General features: G+C 38.2%; 1 protein-coding gene across 1 annotated transcript in view; it reads left to right on the plus strand.

Annotated features, from left to right (window-relative positions):
• The first annotated feature begins 1,819 nt into the window (after positions 1–1,819).
• BMT2 (base methyltransferase of 25S rRNA 2 homolog) overlaps positions 1,820–17,942 on the plus strand; it is an 85,351-nt gene continuing 69,228 nt past the window's right edge. Inside the window, exon 1 of the mRNA XM_027075307.2 lies at positions 1,820–2,186. Coding sequence (XP_026931108.1) covers positions 2,027–2,186 — 160 coding nt within the window. The 5' untranslated portion in view covers positions 1,820–2,026. The remainder of the gene's footprint in view (positions 2,187–17,942) is intronic.

The following is a 17,942-nucleotide window of genomic DNA, read 5'->3' on the forward strand; positions in this document are numbered from 1 at the left end:
ATATCCCATTTGAAATAAAGATACACAAGCAAAGAAAAAAATGTTAACAGTTGTTTTCTTTCTCAGTGATGTGTTTCCAGGTGACTTTTACTCTCCCCTCCCCCCCCCAGCTTTTTTGAGATATAATTGACACATAATATTATGTAAGTATCAGGTGTACAAGATCTTGACTTCATGTTTATAGATTGCAAATGATTACCACTACCAAATCAATTACCATTTCCATCCCATTACATAGTGACCATTTCTTCTTTGTGAAGAGAGCATTTATGATCTTTTCTCTTAGCAATTTTACTTTACTCCCTTCTGTGTTTTCCAATTATCCTTCAGTGTACATATTTACTTTTAAAAAGGACCTTAAAATTCATTTGCTACTAGTAGCAGGGAGGAGAGTTTTTTATTCCTTAAGGACAATTCAGAACAAATGAAATTTAATGCCCTCTTCACTATGGTTGTAACTTCTAAATATTTCCACCTCTTTTTGCCTCCTATATATGTTAAATTATGGAAAGAGCCAAAACAGTGTGTCATTTAAAGCTTCCCTTTCTTCCCAAATGAAAACACTTCAGATAAGACCACCATATCCTCAAGTTATTAGGCATGTGTGTGTAATTTCATAATTATAATTAGTTATTTTGAAGTTCATCTGTATTTGATCTGCCTCTTCACTGTGCAGGTAGGGACACACCTTCCATCTTTATATTCCACCAATCTTCTCGGTTCATTTACCCCCTTCCTGTTCTTCCTATGTTCTGGAGAATGTGTACAATGCTTTGCTCTTCAGGGTCTTCGTTATTCAGAGGTGGCATATAAAAGTTACATAACGCAAGCTTTATTTGTATTCGTAAAATCACTGGTCAAAAAGTTTTTGCAACAATTTATGAGAAACATCATGTAACCAACAACTTCAGTTCAGGGGTACCCTACAGCCTAACACAATCCAATAAGAGCTCTCAGCCTGTTGAGCAGCAGCCTCAGTACCACCTCGAGAACGAATACAGTCTACCACTCCCTGGAGAGCAGCATTTCACCTTTCTGGGACAGAGATCAGCAACCACACTCCCTATGAAGGTATAGGTTGCCAACCCCACTTAGGCACACTCCCCACAGACTAACCCACCCACTTAAAGGACAGGAGAACACCCAAGCCGGTTTTAAAAGCACTCAGTTCTGATGCAAATTAAATCAGGGCAGGCTTCCTGTGACACCTGGGGTCCCCACATAAGTTCTTGAGGGCATGTGCTGTGGGTTCTCCATCTTTCTTTCCCTTTACCCTATTATCTTGTATTGATTTTCTTGGGCCTCTCCTTTCCTCATTTCCTATTTCCTTCGCCCAGCTCTGGCACTAGAGGCATTAACTACTGCCGGCCCGTGAATTAAGTCACCACTTGGTAGACTTCTCGTGCCAATGAAAGCATCTCTGCTTGGGTCCCTCGAAGTGTAAAATTCCTGTGCGGTCGAGTCATCTCAAAAGCGCTTCCCAGAGCCAAAGACAATCTACAAGCGACAAAGTACAGCAGGGGTTCAGGTAGAGGACCCTAACCGCTTCTCGCTAGAACACAATTCACTTGTGATGAACAGCTGGAAGACGTGAGAAGGCTGGGCAGCAGAACGTAGCCCGAACTACAACTCAGACGCGCAAGCGCGTGGCTGAGAGCGCCTGCGCACAGAGCCCGGCGAGGGGCGGGGAGCAGAGAGGGGCTTTTGGGCCCAGCGCTCCCACTGCCTCGGCTTCCCTTAGCCCACTAGCCCTGCCTCCTCCAGCTGCTTGCGGTCCCAAACAACCGGGTGCGCCGCCAGCGCTCTCCGTCAATTGGCCCTTGGCTTTTTCCGTTTCCGCCCAGCCCTCCACAGTCCACCAATCAGCTTGTGCGTTTGGGTAAGGGGCCACCTCCGAGGCCGACGCTTCGGTTCCTCTGCCTCCTCCGGCTGCTGCCTCCGCTGCTGCCTCCTCCTTCCCCACCTCCTCCGTCAGGCGGGCGTCTGCGGGGGCCCGAGGGGCGGCGGCGGCAGCGGCGGCAGCGACATGGAGCCGGAGGCCGGCGACCGAAGCAGTGCTGGCAGGCACAGGGCCGGGCCCCCGAGCACTCCGCCGCCCCGGGAGCAGGAGCGGAAGCTGGAGCAAGAGAAGCTCTCCGGGGTGGTGAAGAGCGTCCACCGGCGGCTTCGCAAGAAGTACCGGGAAGGTAAACAGCGAGCTTGAGCGAGGGGGGAGGGGAAGCCTCATCGCCCCTAGCCCCTTGTCACCTATCCCCTCCTCCAAGGGGCCACCATTACAACCTGAAGGAGCCGCACGTCAGCCCCTGCCAGTGCAGCTCTCCCAGGCCCGGACGCCCCCTTCTCGGTCGAGTCTTCAGTGGCGTCTGGCGCGCTCCTCCCGCCCCTTTTTCTTTTAGGGCCCTTCAGGAGAGTTCCAGGGCTGTGCAGGAACTGAATCCCCACCCCTTCCAATCCCTTGCCCCCAGTCGGGGTGCTGAGGTTGTTGTCATTACACACAGAGACGCGCACACCCCCAGGAGAGGTGGCCGCTAGGCACGAGAGAGGTGAAGGTAAAACACGAAGGCAGGTAAAATCTGTTTGTGAAGACAGATTGAAAGAAGCCTGAGTTGCCACTCGCACCCTCGCGCTTAACCTGCCCGTTCGATTTGCTGCCCTCAAAGACCCCTCTCCTGTGGGTTTAGCCAGGCGGTGAGGGAGCTTCCTCGCATTGGTTTCCAGGGCTGCGAAGTCAGCAGGCCTTTCTAGCTGACTGGACTTCGCCTTTTAGAAGGGGGAGGGGCGCCATCCATCCCCTTCAACCCCCGCCCCCCGCTCCCGCCATTCTTCAAAAGCTTGATCTTAGTGTTTTTTTTTCGGTGAGGTAGGAAGAGATCTGGGACAGGTTCTCAAAATACTATTTGGCTTTGAATAGTCTATGTAACCGCCAAGCCTCCTAAGGACACAGATGCCAGTGAAGCTGGCCATCGCTGGGGACCTAGCCCTATGGAAGATCTTAAGCAGAAGAAGCCTTTAATAGCTCTTGCTTCTGCCTGAGGGGTGTTTACAGTTGGAGTGTACGGTTAGCCTTGGTGTTTTTAAATACAGGCTTTTTTACAGAGCTGTTTTATAAGATCGGCATTGAAAATTCTGGTTTTTCACACGCTCAGGAGAAATTTCTTCTGAGTATCAAAATGAGGGATAAGCTACTTGCCCTCACTTTAGCTGAATTGCAAACTGGAAAACCTGCAGTCTTCTGGTGTTTTATACTTCTTTAAATTTAGGATTAGACGCAAAATTATGACATCGAAGGAACTGGCATGTAACATCATGTTAATTTTGATTTACAAACACTTTTCAGTTACTCGAGAAGATTAAAAAGTGTCTTTTGTACCTTTGGATGTAGTTAATGTGTTTCATTTTTCAAACTTTAAATTCAAAGTTTTCTTCCCTTGGCAACTCAAACCTAGCTTTTAAAATAACTGCTTGAATAGTCATCCTCAAAGATGGCCTATAGTTACTGTTCAGTAGCTAGCAATAGAAAGAGATTTATCATAGTTAAGATGTTGAAATTTGTTTTTTAAAAGAATGTTTTAACCCCCAACCCACAATTTATTCAATAAAATGAGTAGTTGTCATGGCAACCATTGCATCATTCTTGATTTTCAGAGAATGCACTTACATAATGGCATTCACTGTAGATTGGAAAAATCCACTGGAGAAATGAAATAAATGGACACACTTTTATCATGCTATTTTGTATGACTTTAAGCAAATACGTCTTTTTAAAGAAAAAATGACTAGCATATAATTGTTTCCATTTTTACCTTTCTATAATATTCATTTATTCATAAATGAATAGGTTTCACTTAAATCAATACACTACTAGTTTGTCATCATGTCTTTAAGTGCTGTTTATACTTGATTAGTTCCCACATATTGAAACATGTCTTTAAACATGAATATTAACCAAGGGAATATTTGTTCATAATGAGAATTGGTAGTTGGAAGTTACCAGAGCTAGAATAGATACGTGTAGTTCATAAATGAATGATCTAGTGTGCTTCTGGGCAGGTGAAGCCCTGATGGGCTGTAGATATTTGAGTGATACTGTTCTTTTAGCATTTTAATGCCCTGAATTCCATCAGTGATCCAGAATTCTCTAGGCTTTATTCCATTGATACACAAAGGCCCATCAGTGAACTAGCAAAGTAAAAGATCCTAACGAGCATGCCCTTTCTTCTTTAATTTCTGACATGTAGGTCAAATCTTAGTTGTGATTGAACAAAAATCTGTGAAAACGCCATCTGTGGGAAAGTCTAATTATGCACATAATCCCAAGGAAATAATTTTTAGTGTTTGCCTTTGAGGTTTTAGTATTGTTACAACACTGGTGGTCCACAGTCTGTAAACATATTTTGCAAGTTCATCTGCAAGTCACCTGTGGTAATGAAATAATAAATAGCGCTTAGGTGCTAGGTTAGGTTACAAAGGCTTATTTAATCAGTAACTGTAATACCAATAACTATGGAAGCTATACTCCTTTTATAACAATATTCCTATCAGAAAATGGAGTGATAATTTCAGCTTAGAATATTGGAATGTTAGACTAGAAGACACCTTAGCATTTATCATGGATTCCCAAATATGACTGATCAGTAGATTCATCGGGGGTGCCTTTTGGAAAATTCCTGTCTTCATCTTGGATATATAGTTTCACAGTCCTTATCACTGAGGCCTGGAAATTTGTCAGCCAGATTTTGGAGTGGTGATTTAAACTAGTTCCTTCCTTTTACACTTGAGTGTGCCAAATCCCAAAAATATTAAAACAACTTGCTTGAAGTTTGGATAGTTCATCATTAGTACTGTACATATTTTATAGGAATAATAGTTTTTTCTTCCCAGTTGCACACCTAATGGTGACCCCAGATGTTGGTGGGATGGGAGAGAAAATGGAAGGCAGGAAGTAGCCCTAGAATTTGTGTTAGGTAAAAAAGATGTAAACTGATGATAATGGAGTAATCCATGGGATGGGTATGATTAGCTGAGTTGGAACTACATGATGTATGGGGCTTTAGCGGGAGAGATGTCAGGGAAGAAAATAAGTGGGGGTAGAATGAAGAAGGAGGCAAAACATTCACAGTAAGGACAGGAGTGAGCACTGGATAACAAGCGTAGGGTTGGATAATGTAGTTTTCACTTCCCTTATATCTGATACTCGAATTGAAAATGAAGCAGGAATAACAATGAAAGTAAGATTTTCCTGCTGTGGTAGAAAAAGATTTCTCTCCATCCTTCCCAATCCATTTATCTACCTGATGCTTGTTGATGGGGATGAGCAGGCTTGGGGTTTGAGGGGGTAGTGGATAAAATGATAGAGACTAGCAGGTGGATTTAGTGTACTCTTTCTTTTACCGCTTTTCCCTCTCTACTCCATTTACTGCTTGTCCTTGGTCACCACTTAGAGATCCTTTGCAGTTTTTTACACATTGAGAATTGGAGATAATTGTCAGTGTTCTAGGCCATGCTGATGTCTTAAGTAGTTACCAAGAGGAAATGTTAGGGAAATGTCCAGTAGTGGTGATGAGAAGGGGTGTTTCTGGTCTCAGCCTTAGAGATAGGGACAGTCTTTTAGACTGAGTTTATATAAATGGAAACATGCTTGCAGATATAGGTGTTTTCTGTCTTTGCTGTACAGAATTTTAAAAATTGACATCCATGTAAACTAGAAATATTTTAAATGTATCATAACAGTTGTAGACAGCTTCTTAATGAGAAACAACTAGTTTTGCTTTCCAAACAGGGACTTCAGTGTTTAATCAGATGTGCCTGGTGAGTACATACCTAATTGAGAAGTGAAGTAGAGGCATGTATATTTTCAGTTGTCTTTGTATTGTTTTTTTCCATAATCCTATTCTTACGATGATTATTATTATGCTTGGCATCTTTTTCCAAACTTAAGGTATTTTTGTAAACATTCTGAGAGAATGCAGTTGTTAGAAATAAAAGTGTCATTTCCGTTCCATTTAGTTTTGATTTTTTAACCCACCTGTGAATGCTTTTAGCAAATTTCATCAATTTATTCACTCTCTGAATTTACTTATTCTTTATGCCAAAACAAGTTAAATAGTTAATTACATAAACCCCATGAAGCTTACGAGTCAATCAGAGAAAAGTAAAAATACATATTAACCTGTTAACAGTGGTATTCTCAAGGTCATGGGGTTATGGATGATCTTTATTATAGTTTCCTATATTTAAAAAAATCAGTGTTATTAGTAGCAATGATGATATTATAAAACTAGTTATAACAAGACAGATTCTTACTGACACTGAAACAGAAAAGAACACAGATAAGGTTCTGTCGACTAAGTCCAAAAAAAATTTGTTTCAAAGATTGATGGAGCGCCTGGGTGGCTCAGTCGTTGAGCGTCCGACTTCGGCTCAGGTCACGATATCGCGGTCCGCGAGTTCGAGCCCCGCGTCGGGCTCTGGGCTGATGGCTCAGAGCCTGGAGCCTGCTTCTGATTCTGTGTCTCCCTCTCTCTCTGACCCTCCCCGGTTCATGCTCTGTCTCTCTGTCTCAAAAATAAATAAACGTTATTAACAAAGATTAACAGTTGTGAGCAGCATATTAAGAGTGAACAGCTAAATTGTCTAAATTACATGTTTAATTCTTATTGATTAGTCAAATTCTTCATAGTTGGAGACAAAGGGTGAGCTAGAATAACAGTTTACAATAGGCTGAAAAGTACATTTGTGATTGTTATTCTTTAGCAAACCCCTCAAACGAGAGAATTGGCACGGAGGAAAAAAACCTTTGAATTAGAAATAATTTTAAACTAACACTAAAAGGTCTAAAAATGAAAGAATGAATGTAATGTTAGTGTTTTTCCTGAAACAAAGTTTTGAAATTGTTTTTAAAATTGGGATAATAGACTCTTTAATTGAAATTTCCTAATTTTTTTTCTTCTATGGCCTTCAACATTTTTTTAAAATACTGACCAACTCCTTAACCCCAAGAAACTTTGAACAGGTTTTCTTTGTTTTACTTTTTTTAAGTGACGTTTTACTCTATTTTCTTTACATTTTTTTTCAGTCTCTCATTCTGATATAGAATTAGAAAGTGCTGCTTTGTGATAGAATCTTTGTTCAGTCAGCAAAATAAGGTGAAGACTGTGCACAGAAGGGCTTGTTAACTTTGTCCTAGGAGAGTTTGAACTGCCTTTCTAGCAGGGAGAAAAAAATGAAAAGAGTTTAATGAGTAGTAACACTAAAAGATTAAGAGACTATTGACTGATAAACAGTTCACTGAGATGCACATAGTAGATTAGCTATTTAGTTTTGTTATTTTTATTCATCTTTGTAGTAAGGTATGTTTTTAGGGGTTTTGTTTTTGTTTTGTTTTGTTTTTTTTACATTTCAAAAGGTACAGTAAAAATTAAGTAGGTCCTTTTGGTTGGTGTAGATCCTTTTGATTGTTTTGTGGAAAAAAACTACAATAACATATGCAGTGGATCTTAGCCTTGGTTCTGCATTGGTATCATCTGTGGAACTTCGTGGAACATAGGCATCTGTATTATTTAAAAGCTCCAAAGGTTCTATCATGGACAGAGCAGTGAAGGAATGCTGATCTAAAGTATAAAGTACTATAGATTAGAGTAGGAAGGAATCTGGAAGAAAGGACTTCACCTAGGAGACTCTTAAACTAATCTGATTTAGAGTTACTAATAGCATAAAAACAGTAATCATGAAAACAGAGAAAGTTATATCAAAGACTTTTTGAAGGTCTGAGTGAGCAGTTTTAGTGAAAGTAAAAGGGAAGAGTCAGAGATGATGTCAAGGTTTGTTGTTTGGGAAAATATAAGTACCCATTTTCATCCATTTTAGAAATGTATGTATGTTGGGATGGGGGCAGAGAGAACAGAGTAGACAGGCAAGTTGAGAGAGATGGTGTAAGGGTTTAGTTTGGAATATATCCTTTGCAAGTGTAGGATTGGAAGCCCTCTTTGTGGAAATTGAGGTTTGAGGGCAGATGAACTGCCCAGCAGAGTGATGATAATTTATAAATGAGGACAGATCTTAAAAAACAACCAGGTGTGTCCAATTTTATGTAAGTAAATGCTCCTCTTTCTACCTTAAGCTCCAATATCACAGTTGTGCTTGCCTTTATTGTATTTGTCACTTATCAGTTCACTAACCTGTCTTTCCATTAAACTTCGTTCTTTGAGTAGGACTCTGCCTTTTGTCTTTGCATTCCAAGCACCCTGCCTTATAAATTTAAGACACACTCAAAAAGAAAGAAGCTAATATAGATATTTCCAGATAGTTGAGTTCAATCTTTTATATTCATTCATATTTTTAAATTGTAAATTTTGGGTACATTTTTTGTAATGAATTTATTGTCTTCTTATATTAAGTAGTTAGATTAATTTTACCCTTTTAGGGGTGCCTGGGTGGCGCAGTCAGTTAAGCGTCCAAGGCTCAGGTCATGATCTCACAGTTTGAGCCCTGCATCAGGCTCTACACTGGCAGTGCAGAGCCTGCTTGAGATTCTCTGTCCTCTCTCTGCCCCTTCCTCGTTCATGTGCATACTCACTTCCTCTCAATAGAAATGAGATTTTTTTTAAAAAATTGTTCAGACTATCATTATGAACATCATATTTTTCTATAAGTCAAACTGAGATAGCAGAGAATATAGATATTGTAAAGGGCCTTGCCCTTAACATTTGTTAAGTATTTGTTGCATCAACTTGCCTTATTTTACTATATGCTGTGAATTCTTTTTCTCTTCTTATTTGCTACTCCCCTTTCCCTACCCACTGATTCCCACATACCAGTGTTAACCAGAGATTAAAAAAAAAAGTTTTGCCCACAGAATTATGAGAACTAATAAGGATATTTTAATGTGTGTCTGTTTGTGTTAGTATTAGAAGATGGTAATAATTTTGTGTATTAGTGTATATTTACTTATATACTCTAACTTCATAGTTAAAAATTTTGCAATCCCAGTACCAATCTCATAAATTCTGGGGGTGAAATTTGTACAAGTTGCAAAATCCAAACATCTGAGAACCACTGATAGACAGCACTAATTTATTGTGCTTTAAGTGGGGGTATATTGATGCCTATTGCAAGGGTTATTTTAGAATAGATGGCTAATCACCATACCTTTAAAGGGGCATCTGAGTACACCCTGTTCTCATTTATACATAAATTCCTCTAATTAATACAGAATTTCCTAGTCTCATTTATACAGAAATTAGTTCTCAGAAGGTTGTTCGTAAGTCCTTTGTTTACACTAAATAAGTAAACTCTGTAATTGTACCCATACCAGTAAAGTTGTTTTACAAGGAAATAGTAGATGTTGATTCCATTGATTCTGACTCTTCTTAATTCTTTTCATCTCGTGTGTGGGGATGTATTGAAAGAGTTTTACGTTTTGAATTAACTACTTTTATCATAAATATGTTTCTAAAAAGAGAGTGCCCCAAACACAGGATACACTGTTGACTAAATTGTATTTTTAGGTACTGAGTTTTATCCATGCAATATTTTGTTTTTTAATGAAATTTGACTCTTCAGGTTGCCCCAAGCCTTGCTGACCTGTATATTATTTCACCAGACATTTGAGTTTACAGTCTTGCACAGACCTGTGGTTTTGAGCCATCGCTGTATAGTGACTTTGCTTGGGGAGCATTAAAATACATGACCAGTTCCCACTCCAGGTCATTTAAATTAAACTTCTGGTTGATTCCAGTGTGCAGCCAGAGTTGAAACCACTGCCAGAAATCTAACAATGCGGTTGTAGAGACTAAGTAACTGCATTTGACTGACAGAAGACCATTTGTTTGTGGCAAGTAGAGTCAGTGTACTTTGCTCTGGTGTCAAAGCTTTGTTCATATCTGTGAAAGTTCATAAATCAAAAATTTGTAAAGAGAGGCAAGGCGGTATGGTGGTTATAAGCATGGCTTTTGGCACTTGACTGCTAGGTTTGACGTATACCCTTGAGAAGTTTACTTAATCTCTCTGTACCTCAGTTTCCTTATCTGGTAGAGTAAAATATCTTCCTCAATGGGTTGGTATCAGAATTAAATGAGTTAATATTTGTAAAGTACTTAAAACAGTCTGTGCAACATAGTAGGAAGCATTAAATGTGCTAAATACATCATTTAAGAAATACTAGAGGTGTACCATTAGCTACACTGCCTGGGTGCATTTAACAGCCATAACATTGAAGATTGGCTGGTTCCTGGAATTTCTACCTAGATTGCTCTGTAGTCTCTTGTTCAGTCAGAATGGCTGTAAAAACAAAGGTTTTTTTGGCCCCCCCTTGCTTCTTATATTTCTATTTTTATGTGAAAATAAAAAAATAAAAATCATTTCCCTTAACAGAGAAATGACTAGTCATAGCATATTGGGTGTAAGATGCAGGTTTTCAGGTGGTTCCTGTGTTTGAATCTCAAGAACTGCTTCAACACCACACACTGTGGGTGTTTTGTTCCACTTTGGGTGTGTCAGTATATCAGGTGCTCAAGAATGCTGAGAAGCTCCTTTAACTCTATTTGTGAAACAGTCTGGTCCTAAACACTTTGTTAGCCTTAGAATGGCTGTTGAACTTGTTTCCATTTGGTCATGACTTTATCTGTTTACCTCATGTTAGAGGAAATGATCTTGAAAGGTTCTTCGAACACGAATTTGGTAATCTGATCATTTATAGGTAATGTGTCTTACTGCCCGTATTTGGTAATATACCTAAGTAAAAATCAAATAAATTTTTAGTTCTGAATTTCTAAAAGTTCAAGATTAGTTTTGATACTCAAAGTAAATTGGTTTTGATTTTTTTAAAGAAATGGCCCTCAGGTTTAATAAAATACATTTTTTTTAAATTTTGTAACTTTTACTGTGTTCATGGCACATAATTTTTTTAGATGAAACTTACTGAGGTACAATTTATGCACAATAAACTGCACACATTTGAAGTGTGTAATTCAGTGGATTTTGACAGATGTGTACACCTATGAAACATTACTGTAATCAACATTTAGGATGTTTTTGTTGTCTCCCAAATTTCCTCATGCTTGTTTGTAGTCACGTCTCTCTCTCTCTCTCTCTCTCTCTCTTTCTCTCTCTCTCTCTCTCTTCCAGGTCCACTGATCTTTTCTCACTGTAAATTTGTCTGCTTTTTTTTTTTTTTTTTAGAGTTTTATGTACATGGAATCATGTGATGTCTTCTCTTTTGTCTGCCATGTGAGAACCACAATAATGCAATGTGAATCTTTGGTATCATGGCTCACAAGGGTGAACCACTAAGAATAATGACAAGCTATTCTTGTTTTAAATTGGCCTCAGATTTATACCTAATTAAAGTTCTTCTGTGCTTCTTATCTTTTTAAAGTGAAATTAGGAGTGATTGAGAAAATAATATTATTTCTAACGTAGTTGTAAATATCAGATGGTTGTGGCATGTAAAAATGTATTCACTTTAGCACCATCTAGTCATTTTTTTTCACATAAAAATAACTCATCTATTTAGTGTTGTTACCAGTAATTTCTCCTTGAGTTTAGGGCTTTGCCTTTTTTTAAAAAATGTTTTAATGCTTATTTATTTTTGAGAGAGAGAGAGAGAGAGAGTGAGCAGAAGAGGAACAGAGAGAGAGGGAGACACAGAATTCGAAGCAGGCTCCAGGCTTTGAGCTGTCAGCACAGAGCCCGACGCGGGGCTCTAACCCACGAACTGTATGATCATGACCTAAGCTGAAGTCGGATGCTCAACCAACTGAGCCACCCGAGAACTTTTCCTAAAAAAGCTAGGACTTTTCCCAAAAGATAGATGGACTGTTATCAAAGAGTTTAATGGAGTTGACTGCACTTCAAGCTGCAATTTTGCTTTAGACAATAGTGTAAAAAATATATATATAAATAAATCATGTGTGTATGTATATATACATATATACACACACATACACGTAGATCTATATCTGCTTAAAACAGTGGTTAAAATTTCTGGAAAATTGACTTTGAATCTATTGTTTTTCTAAGCCTCTTATAACTTATTTTTGAGAACGCTCTTTTGAAGTATTCAAATTGTACTTCTTTTTCATCACTACTATCTGTTGACAGTTGTCAACTGTAGTTTGAATTTTACTCTGTGCATAATTTAATTTGTAATTTTGGGGTTTCCTGTATCTTTTGAGCATGGTGAAAATTCAAACATTTTCTCTCCCATTAATGGGGCACCATGACTAATCTCGATAGTTTATATAAGTTCTAAATCAAAATGTCTTTTGAACTAATGAATTAATGTGCTATTAATTTTTTTCCTATTTAGTTGTTACTGGCTTCTCATAGGAAGTAGTAGCTTGTATTTTTCTTTAGTTGTGACATATAATGTTTGTGGAGGTGAATTTAGTCAATAATTAGGATATTGTCTTGATATTAGAACCAGTCTTCAAAATAACTTGGCTCACTGATTTCTATTATTGAACTTGGTTTGGCAACCTAAGTTGGCATCACTTGTGTTTTAAATTATTAATTAGTTTTTTTAAGTTTATTTATTTATTTTTGAGAGAACACACACACACACACACACACACACACACACACACACACACGTCCAAGTCGGGGAAGGGCAGAGAGAGGGAGGATCTGAAGCAGGCTATGGGCTGTCAGCACAGAGTGGGATGCAGGGCTCCAACTCAAGGAAACTGTGAGATCATGACTGAGCCCAAATCTGACGTTTAACTGACTGAGCCACCCAGCACCCTTATTAGTTAGTTTTTTAAAATTAATGTTTAAAAATTTTAAATATAAGGAGAATATAATAAATAGAAGTCATGTTAATATGAACTTTGTTCTAGAATTTTGTAAGACAAATTGATGACTTTATCTTTTAGATAAAGCAGAGCTTTTTGGTTTTTTTTAATTTTTTTTTTTAACGTTTATTTTTGAGACAGAGAGACAGAGCATGAACGGGGGAGGGGCAGAGAGAGAGGGAGACACAGAATCGGAAGCAGGCTCCAGGCTGTGAGCCATCGGCCCATAGCCCACGCGGAGCTCGAACTCGCGGACCGCGAGATCATGACCTGAGCTGAAGTCGGACGCTTAACCGACTGAGCCACCCAGGCGCCCCTAGACAAAGCAGAGTTTTAAGTTGATCTTTAAAACTATGTATTTGAACAAAAGATTACTGATTTCTTCTCTAAATTTATTTTAGTTTGACCATAAAATGTTCATTAACTATTAATTTCAAGTTAAACTGGAGGACATATATATATTTTTAATTGTGCTTTCTAAAAATAATTTTTGATTTCTCTGTATTTGTGCAAAATGAAATGTATATATTTATTGTAGATTTACCTCTCCTTCACTCTCTTCCTTTTTTTTAAAGATACATTCACATTTTCATAGGATGTCTGTAACAAGTAGGCAAAAAAATAGATATTAATCACAGTGATTTTGAGTCATCACAAATGCCAATATCATTGTAAAATAATTATAAGATTAATTATTAGGGGTGCCTGGGTGGCTCGGTAGGTTGAGGGCTGGACTTTCGGGATTGGCTCAGGTCATGATCTCGTGGTTTCATGAGTTTGAGCACTGTGTTGGGGTCTTTGCTGACAGTGTGGAATCTGGGATTCTCTCTCTTCCTTTCTGTCTCTGCCCCTCCCCTGCTCACGTTGTCCCTGTCTCTCTCAAAAATAAATAAATAAATAAACTTAAAATAAAGACAAATTGTTGGGATGAGCGCTGGGTGTTGTATGTAAGCCAATTTGACAATAAATTATATTAAAAAACAAAAAATTTAAAAAAGACTATTAATTCATTGAGAGCTCTGATTGAGCTTAAATACTTAAGCATTTCTGGTTCTGTTGACTGGATCTTTGATGTAGACCTCAGGAAGTTCGTAGTTCCTGATTTGCCTTTTGGTAATGAAAAAATATTATTCTTTTAAATAAGATAGTCTTTTAAATATTGGTTGACCTAATAACTAAATGATAACCAAAAATTCTTAGAATCAAGTTTTAACATATTTTTTATGTATGCAATTTGACCAAGTTAGCAGAAGAATTCTGAATATGTATACTGGGCACTGGTCACCCTTAATTGGTTTTGGCTTTTAGGATCCAAATCATAAATTATTTTGAAAATATTTTGCTTCAAGGAAAAATACCATTATTTTAATATTCTAAAAACAAAGAATGGGCTATTATGAAAAAAAAAGAACTAAATTTACCCATTCTATTTTTGTTTGATGACTTTATTTAAACAATACTTTAATAAACTTTCAAGGGTATTCTAGAAAGTAGAATTTTCTCATAACTGGAGGCTATGTTTTTGTTCAACTTTGCAACCACCATTTAACATAGTGTATTCCTAATAGACAGGGTTTTATACATTCTTGTTGAATAAATACATGATTTAAAAGTTCTGGGTCCAGAATACCTTACATAGGATATGGGGAACACAGCACATTCTTATCTTAGAGCATCTTGTTACATATCTTCTTTCCTTTCTTTGATGCCTGTGCTAGCTCATTAGCTTTGTTATTCTGGGTAGCATTTGAAATAGGTTTTGTTTTGTTTTGTTTTGTTTTCCAGCAAATCCAATGAAAGAATGAAGAATATAGAATATATACAATTGTGTTGTTTAATCTCAGTTATATATAAGTGTACTACTACACTTTACTAAACACACATCTGTTTGAGTATCAGCATACTTGGGGAGAGTTTAGAGACTTAAATGTTAATGAAGACATCAAGTTGAAAGTTTTCTGCAGACAGTTTGAGTTCAATAGGCTTGCAGACAAAATTTGAATCCTTCCTCTAAACTTCATTGGAGCAGATAGTAAGGTTTAAAATTCTACAAGAAATTGATAATATTGGAACAAAATTTTGTTAAATGTGCAAAACTACAGGTCTTCTTAAAAGCTGAAGGGCAGTAGGTTTCTGTGTATAAACAGTTATCTTTGCATCTCATAGCTAATAAAATAATTGTAAAGTAAATTGAATTTCACAGTGTACAGTGACATAGATTTGTAGTAGATGCCTTTGGTGTCCCATATACCTTACCTTGGTCTTCAGCTGTGGTGGGCAAACCCTGTGAGCTTAGAGGAACCCAGCCCTTACAAAGTCCCACTTTAAATGAGTGCTGCTTTCTTTTCTGCTCTGCACCTTTCTCCAACACTGCTGGAACCCATTAAGGATATCCCCTTATTCAGTGCCTAAATGAAAACTAAAAGTGCAGGTTCTTAACAACTCTCAGTTAATTGGGGATTGTAGCTGATGCATAAAACATCCTTGCCTCCTGTCTTTTAGGTGCCCAGTTCCAGAGGCTTTCTGTATGCTTCTCTTATTCCTAGGAGCAAACTCAATAATGCCCTCTGTATTACCACTTTTTCCTTCCTAGGTTCATTCTCCCTATTCCCTCCACTCCTGTCTCCTAGGATTCTCTCCCAAATAAACTGCTTTCCCAAAAACCCAGGTCTTTTCCCTACATTGTATCTTCTGTAGAATCTAAACTGAAAAGTTGTACAGAAAGGAAATCTGGGGGCACCTGGGTGGCTCATTGAGCATCCAATTTTGGCTTGGGTCATGATTTCGCAGTTTGCAGTTTGTGAGTTCGAGCCCTGCGACGGGCTCTGTGCTGACAGCTCAGAGCCTGGAGCCTGTCTTGGGATTCTGTGTCTCCCTCTCTCTCTCTGCCCCTCCCCTGCTTGCGCTGTCTCTCTCACTTTTTCTCAAAAATAAATTTAAAAATCTTTAAAAATTTAAATTAAAAGGTATCATTAAATGGGGTGCCTGGGTGGCTCAGTCGGTTAAGCGTCTGACTTGGGCTCAGGTCATGATCTCACAGTTCATGGGTTTGAGCCCCGTGTCAGGCTCTGTGCTGACAGCTCAGAGCCTGGAGCCTGCTTCAGATTCTGTGTCTCCCTCTGTCTCTCTGCCCCTCTGCCCCTCCCCTGCTCATGTTCTGTCCCCCCCCCCCCGAAATAAATAAACAGCAAAAAAAGTTTTTTTAATGTATCAATCAAAATATTTGTTTTAAAGGCTTTACTTCCTGTAGTTCTATTTAGAGAGTTGGTAAATAACTACATCTGAAAGATGTTGCTAATACTGAGAAGTTTTTCTTTGAGAATTTGGGAAATAAATTTGCCTGCTTGTTTTTAGTGGACAGTTATTGCCAATCTACTATATAACAAATTGAAAGCTCTCATCACCTCACAAATATTACCAGTTAATGAAAATATTGTTCTATAAGAACATAACCCCCAAGAAGAGAACTTTTCATTCCTTTGGGGTTTACAGTTGGTATTCAGACCTAGAAGGAGACTGTGATATATACACCTTTTTAACAGTGTGTGTACGGGCATGTTTGTACCTTTCTTGCTATTTCTTAATTTGGTCAAACTAGAGGGCTAATAGTTTGATTTTCAACTCAGTCCTTGTTGGACTGTGCTTAAAGTGTTTCAAATTTTGACTAAGTCTTGATATATTTAAACTTATAATTATTTTTTCTTTGTTAAAAAAAACACTTCTTAAATACTAGAATCTCATAGTCTCACCTCTGGAGAGAATTTGGGTAGAATGATTATCTTCAAATTTGGTTGTTTTATTTATATTTTTCAGCCTATTCTGCCAAACAATTGCCTACATTTGAACATGAAGCAAGAGAACCTAAATCTTACCACTAAGGACATTGAGTGAAGCTACTTTGATAATTTTTGTTTACTCTTTTACCCTTACAATTATGTTAATGTCATCTATTTGGCATAGCATCCTCATACCATTCTTTATTGGAACTCATATTGCTGTTTCAGATTTCATATTAAAAGTGAGAACTTATTTAATGTTTTTAAAACAATAGTAGCAAGGGGTGCTTAGATGGCTCAGTAGGTTAAGCATCCAACTCTTGATTTTGACTCAGGTCATGATATCACAGTTGTGAAATCGAGTCCCACCTCTGCTTGCTGTCTTTCTCTCTCTCAAAAAACAAAACAAAAACAAAAAAAAACCCGTAGTAGCCAGAAGTAATATCGTGGCTCAGTAATATACTCAGCTTATGAGGTGCCTGGGTGGTTCAGTCGGCCAAGCATCCATCTCTTGGTTTTGGCTCAGGTCACAATCTCACAGTTTGTGAGTTCAAGCTCCACATCGGGCTCTGTGCTGACAGCATGGAGCCTGCTTGGGATTCTCTCCCTCTCTCTCTCTGCCCCTCCCCTGCTCATGCTTGCTCTCGCTCTCTCTCAAAATAAATAAATAAACTTAAAATGTATATATATAGTCAGCTTATAATGTTTATTCAGAACATTTTGTAAAGACTTAAAACTTCAGAGAGGCTTCTAAGGTAGTTTCTCTAGCAACATTTTTGCCCTATAATTATAATTTTTTAAAATACAATATGCCTAGAACACATCCAAGTGAAGAAATAAAAATATTTATCTTGCTTGGTAATTTATGGTGCCATCTCACCTATCAACCCTTTTTTTATTGATTGATTTGCTTATTTTTGAGAGAGAGAGAAAGAGACAGAGTATGAATGAGGGAGGTGAAGAGAAAGAGGAAGACACAGAATCCAAAGCAGTCTCAGGTTCTGAGCTGTCCGCACAGAGCCTGACGCAGGGCTTGAACCCACGAGCTGTTAGATTATGACCTGAGTTTAACTCGGCCCAACCGACTGAGCCACCCAGGCACCCATACCCCTTTTTAATATAGGAAACTGATCAGTATGTAGAGATCCAAGAAAATAACAGGCAAGAAGCAGGCTTAAGTAACTTTGTGCCGCAAGGTCAAATTGCCCAAGGGTACCAGGATAATTAATGTTTGAATACCCAGCCATAATTGTCCCCTACCAGTGTGTTTTTGGTTTATAAACTGATAACTCCTACTTATGTGTGTTAGTTTCATTCAGCTTCACAAATCCATCTGTTTAAATTGGTGAAAATTTATTTGATTATCAAATCATCA

Source organism: Acinonyx jubatus, chromosome A2, assembly GCF_027475565.1.
Source record: "Acinonyx jubatus isolate Ajub_Pintada_27869175 chromosome A2, VMU_Ajub_asm_v1.0, whole genome shotgun sequence".
In the NCBI taxonomy this organism is placed as follows: domain Eukaryota; kingdom Metazoa; phylum Chordata; class Mammalia; order Carnivora; family Felidae; genus Acinonyx; species Acinonyx jubatus.